General features: G+C 40.7%; 1 protein-coding gene across 5 annotated transcripts; it reads left to right on the forward strand.

The window, feature by feature from the left end:
- Positions 1–12: 12 nt before the first annotated feature.
- Positions 13–5,667, forward strand: cops2 (COP9 signalosome subunit 2). 5 transcript variants are annotated; one of them, XM_010883719.3, is made up of 13 exons: positions 13–250; positions 618–731; positions 834–911; positions 1,360–1,485; positions 1,687–1,776; positions 2,782–2,916; positions 3,395–3,569; positions 3,824–4,002; positions 4,113–4,165; positions 4,297–4,394; positions 4,540–4,622; positions 4,713–4,771; positions 4,856–5,667. In XM_010883719.3, the coding sequence occupies exons 1-13, from the start codon at positions 197–199 to the stop codon at positions 4,998–5,000; spliced, it is 1,389 nt and encodes a 462-aa protein (XP_010882021.1). In that variant the 5' UTR covers positions 13–196; the 3' UTR covers positions 5,001–5,667. The 5 variants fall into 5 exon arrangements, with proteins under 5 accessions (XP_010882021.1, XP_010882018.1, XP_010882019.1 ...); XM_010883716.4 differs by having other exon boundaries at positions 13–265; positions 4,856–5,664; XM_010883717.4 differs by having other exon boundaries at positions 13–265; positions 2,782–2,904; positions 4,856–5,664.
- Positions 5,668–5,928: the final 261 nt, after the last annotated feature.

Below are 5,928 nucleotides of genomic sequence, written 5' to 3' on the forward strand. Positions count from 1 at the left end.
TTCGTCCAGATTCATTGTGATAAAATGTAACAATACGGAAGCATAGGGAGGGGCTAGTTCCGAGGAATCAAGGTTACTCGATTGCATGCTGCGCAGCAAGGCACTGTGGTGGGTTACGTAGGTTCTAAAACTGCGACTGTCTCTGCCACACGCCAGTAAGGTTGCTATCGAGCTAGCTAGCATCGTAGTAGTCAAGATGTCTGATATGGAAGATGACTTCATGTGCGATGATGAAGAGGATTATGATCTGGTAAACTCCTCAGAAGTAAATATATATGGATATTGTAGCTGATTACCATATACAACGTATTAAGCTAATAAGCTTTCGTTACCTAACCAGCGTTGCTAATGCTAAATATTCCATATAGTATTCCACTCGGTAGCTAGCTGTTGGTGCTACTATAATTGACCGCAAACTAACTACAGTAACAATTTTTGCAATGCTCACATATGCCTGCAAAATGCTACTAGTTGTAGTTAAATATTCTACACCCTTAGTAACCCAGCTGTCTGGTTTAAAAATCACCAAAACAACACGTCACTTCGCTAGCTAGCTCAACGTCAACAATGGTCGTTGATCTTGTAAACTGCAGTCATGGTGACTTATGTGATTTCAGGAATATTCAGAGGACAGCAACTCTGAGCCAAATGTTGATTTAGAGAATCAGTATTACAATTCCAAAGCCCTGAAGGAGGATGACCCGAAAGCAGCTCTCAGTAGCTTCCAGAAGGTTAGTGATTATCAAACGCACAGTTGAGTACCTTATATTGTAGGGCGAAACTAACACACTTTGTCCCTAGTCTTTTACTAAATTAATCTTTCTGATCCTCAGGTGTTGGAGCTTGAAGGGGAGAAAGGAGAATGGGGGTTTAAAGCTTTGAAACAGATGATTAAGATTAACTTCAAACTGGTAAGCAGCAAACATGACTGATAACTGAGCTAGTCTGAAGTTTAAATATACTGGAAGAAATTAATGTAAAAAGAATCCAACATCTGCTTTGCCATCAATGCATCTCACACTGAAACGTTTACCGTCTGACCCCTTCCAATACTCTGTTTCTTTACTCTATAGAAGCTTTATACAAGCAGTCAGACTCCCTGATTTCTATATAAATCAGTCTATGTATATATATTTTGGTGTATCTTTGCATTTACATTTTGACGTTATTTATATAGTTCTGTGTGTTGTTCTGTCATCTTGTAATTTATGCCTTTGGCCATCACTGATAACAAGGATTTGTTAGAATTTGACCGTTTGGACAAAAGTGGCAAACAAAAATGCCTGAGTATAAACATTTGTTTTCTTGCTGAGTCTCTGATAGAAGGGGGTAATGTTTTTTCCACCATTTTTTACCCAGACAAATTTTCCTGAGATGATGAACAGATATAAGCAGCTGTTAACCTACATACGGAGTGCAGTTACAAGGAATTACTCAGAGAAATCAATCAACTCCATCCTTGACTATATCTCAACATCAAAGCAGGTGATATTTGTAACATTTAGGAACGCAATTTATTTAATTCTGGAGATTTCATATATGTGCTGTAATTTCATATATTGTTTAAATGTAGTCCACGATGTAGTACTATGCTGAATGGAGAAGCTACTGTATGCAGACCTACATTACTAAGCTGCCTTGTTTATCTACACATGGACATTACTAGACTGCCTTGTTTATCTACAGATGGACTTGCTGCAAGAGTTTTATGAAACAACACTGGATGCATTAAAGGATGCCAAAAATGACAGACTTTGGTTTAAAACCAACACAAAGGTAAGTTCAAAAAGAAGAAACACATTACTACACTGTCATGGATTACATGCATGGCTGCAGGAAATGGTTTGATTAAGGGGAGGGACAATGGCCAAGCGCAAGTTGGTATATAACCAATGTGGAATGGACAGACGATGTGTGTACATCAGCAGAATCTCAGTGTTGTATGTTACTTAACGGTACCATTTTAGACATTCAACAAAAAACCTACCGCATGTGACAGTTTACCCGTGTGAAACCTACCGTATGTGACAGTTTACCCATGTGGAACCTACGGCATGGGACAGTTTACCCGTGTGGAACCTATGGCATGGGACAGTTTACCCGTGTGGAACCTACGGCATGGGACAGTTTACCCGTGTGGAACCTATGGCATGGGACAGTTTACTTGTGTGGAACCTATGGCATGGGACAGTTTACCCGTGTGGAACTTACCGCATGGGAAAGTTTACCCGTGTGGAACCTACGGCATGTGACAGTTTACCCGTGTGGAACCTACGGCATGTGACAGTTTACCCGTGTGGAACCTACGGCATGTGACAGTTTACCCGTGTGGAACTTACCGCATGGGACAGTTTACCCGTGTGGAACCTACGGCATGGGACAGTTTACCCGTGTGGAACCTACGGCATGGGACAGTTTACCCGTGTGGAACTTACCGCATGGGACAGTTTACCCGTGTGGAACCTACCGCATGTGACAGTTTACCCGTGTGGAACCTACCGCATGTGACAGTTTACCCGTGTGGAACCTACCGCATGTGACAGTTTACCCGTGTGGAACCTACCGCATGTGACAGTTTACCCGTGTGGAACCTACCGCATGTGACAATGTACTCTCCACCTTTCACCACTTTTCTGTCAAAGCATGAACATTTTGGATTTAATATCGTGAAAGAGGTGTAATTGAAAAGGTATTCCTGCTCAAATAAAGGTTAATAAAATGTTTGCACAAAGAAATTCTGGTTTATTTTTTTTGTTCTTCACCTTTCCTCTTTTGTTTCAGCTTGGGAAGTTGTACCTGGAGAGAGAAGAGTACGGCAAGCTTCAGAAGATTCTAAGGCAGCTGCACCAGTCCTGTCAGGTGAAGAAACACTCCTCATCAATGCAATCAGAGGTTTTCACAGAGGTCTTTACAGAGGTTTTACCACCAAATCTAATTCAGCATTATAACATCATAACGAAAAAACATACCTGTGTGTGCCTAGTAACAGTCTGTCATTCACATAGTGTTGTATGATTGTAGCCTGGTCAAAGATCTGCTAGTACTGTCATGACGACCACCAAATGATTTGACCGGATGGCACAAACTGATCTGGGACCAGGCTGGTGTGATTGGGAAATCAGTGTAATAGTCAAAATTCTCTTCCTCTCCTCAACTGTCAAATGTACAATTATCTCAAGTATTTGTTCCATTCTAGGTCTTTTAAAGGAATGATTGTATTATTTTCATGTTTGTAATTGTGTGTAGTTGGATGGAACATATGTCTCATTGTGTCAGTATATAGACAGTTCATTCATTTCCATACTTTCCTGTGGCAAATGGACTGATGTGTATTTCTTCCATGGTTTATGGCAAATAGACTGTGTATTTCTTCCATGCTCTGTTTTGCGTGTAGACGGATGATGGCGAGGATGACCTGAAAAAAGGCACACAGCTTTTGGAGATCTACGCCCTGGAGATCCAGATGTACACGGCCCAGAAGAACAACAAGAAGCTGAAGGCGCTCTACGAACAGTCTCTGCACATCAAGTCAGCCATCCCCCACCCGCTCATCATGGGAGTAATCCGAGGTAGACACGGTCTCTTCTGACCGAATAACTGATCTCAGCAATGCACGGATTGGTTTAGGGGTTCTTTGGCAGCTGTCTTTCCTCGATTAGTTCTCTTCACTTCCTCCTTCTCTAAGTGCATTGGAGAAAATATCCAGAGTCCCTGCCCCTCTGATCTTATTCACCAATTATTATGAAGGACTTTTTCGGGACCAACATTTGTGTGTTAAGTAGTCTTCCCTGACTGGCCATTGTTGTTGTTTTTTTTTCTCCAGAGTGTGGCGGGAAGATGCATTTGCGAGAGGGGGAGTTTGAGAAAGCTCACACCGACTTCTTTGAGGCGTTTAAGAATTATGATGAATCAGGAAGTCCTCGGCGTACCACATGTCTCAAGTACCTGGTGCTAGCCAACATGTTGATGAAGTCAGGAATCAATCCTTTTGACTCACAGGAGGTGTGGATTGACTCGTATAAGACTGGCAGACTGACAATGTGTAACACACTCATAGTTATGGGTCAGTTACTTAAGTATCCATTACTTATTCTGACTTTTGTTCCTATTAGGCTAAACCATATAAAAATGATCCAGACATCCTCGCGATGACAAACTTGGTCAGGTAAGAGGTCAATCTCATTCACTGTTACAATCAAACTCCTTTAGAGGGTAGATTTACTATGGCTATTTCTCATACACATCAGTGTTTGCTAAATCAGGATTTAGGAACGGGTACTGTACTTTCCATATTAGCTCCTACCAGAACAATGACATCACAGAGTTTGAGAAGATTCTGAAGACCAATCATAGCAACATCATGGATGATCCATTTATACGGGAACACATAGAAGGTGTGTTTTAGCTTGCCTTTTTTATTTTTTATGTTATGTTTTAAATACTATAATTGTGATCCTTCAGTGTCCAAATATTAGCAGTGGTTATCCTAACAGGAAGTTGACAGTAAAACCATGTCTTCTGGTTGCTTTTATCTTTCAGAGTTATTACGAAACATAAGAACACAAGTGCTCATCAAATTAATCAAGCCTTACACAAGAATACACATACCTTTTATTTCAAAGGTAAGCTCAGCCCAAGGTCTGTCGCTGTGTTGTATTGCAAATAAAATAGTTATTGTGATTTGAAGTGAACAAATGCGTTGTTTCCTTCAGGAGTTAAACATCGACGCCGGCGATGTGGAGAGCCTTTTAGTTCAGTGCATTCTCGACAGGTTAGTGGCATGTTGGTATCATATTATTCCTGAACTTAAGCTTAACCTAAATTCTATTGAACTTTCTTTCCATAAAACTTACAGCACAATCAACGGACGAATTGACCAAGTCAACCAACTGCTGGAACTGGATCATCAGAAGAGGAATGGAGCCCGATACATGGCTTTAGACAAATGGACAAATCAGCTAAACACACTCAACCAGGCTGTTGTTAGCAAGCTGGCCTAATTGGGGGAGTGTAAGTGAAAAGTGATGTTTGAAGGCGGTGCGGGTGAGGTATTTAAACTTGAGGAGTTAATCCCTTTCAACTCTGTTGCGGTAACTGCGGGCCACGTTGTCAAGACGACAATGGATTGATGGTGTCCAGAGCTTCCTATGGCAAACCTAGTCACTCACAACACTGATCTTAGAGGTCAGAGATGACCGTCGCCAGCTTGTGTTTCACGGCCTTGTGCCAGTTTCTCCGCACAGCTAAACCCAGTCCTGGACTAAGAAGCATGGTCAATGAAGACGCTTTTTGATATTGGAATAGAGATGGCTGATAGTGTTTCAATACCAAGAGACTTTATTTACAATGAAAATCTAAAATTGCCATCCATTATACAGGTGACTGTAAAATCAAACTTACCTACATTTACAATACTGATAAAGTATCTGTTCTATCCACTTTATGGTCCCATTTCATTGAAATGTTAAAATCCAAATTTTGAAGATTTTGTCAATGTTGAGCTTGTGCCGTGTTGATATCGGCATGCCCATTTCTGCAAATTTGTTTATTACGTTATCTACAGTTAAGGTCCAGATTTAATGTGGTATGTTGTTTGGAAACTGTTAGAAATGTATATTTGAGCTTTTGTTTTGTTTATAAATAAAGGCTAATTGTTGCTTCATATGATCAGTGTCACCAACTTCCGAAAGTGTTTTTGCAAGTAATCTATAGGTAACTAAACTTAATATTATACAGCAGCAATAATCATATTTAATGTTCCTCCAAAAGCAATATTTTCACTACATAGCGTTGGTTGGTAGCAAATTAAACAATTTGCTGTAAGATTAACGTGGGCATTTTTGATGTCGTAGTTTGAAGACTGTTCTTAAATCCACCAATCAGCAACTGAGCAGCACTGGCGCTGTTTGGGCGCGCGAGCTTTCAAGG

Source organism: Esox lucius, chromosome 19 (assembly GCF_011004845.1).
Source record: "Esox lucius isolate fEsoLuc1 chromosome 19, fEsoLuc1.pri, whole genome shotgun sequence".
Lineage (NCBI taxonomy): Eukaryota > Metazoa > Chordata > Actinopteri > Esociformes > Esocidae > Esox > Esox lucius.

Bases quoted from the DNA above. Each gene is read 5' to 3' on its own strand.
- cops2 (XM_010883716.4), top strand. From the start codon at position 197: ATGTCTGATATGGAAGATGACTTCATGTGCGATGATGAAGAGGATTAT. The intron at 4,166-4,296 runs GTAAGAGGTCAA...TTTCCATATTAG, and splicing joins GCGATGACAAACTTGGTCAG to CTCCTACCAGAACAATGACA. The intron at 4,772-4,855 runs GTTAGTGGCATG...TAAAACTTACAG, and splicing joins GTTCAGTGCATTCTCGACAG to CACAATCAACGGACGAATTG.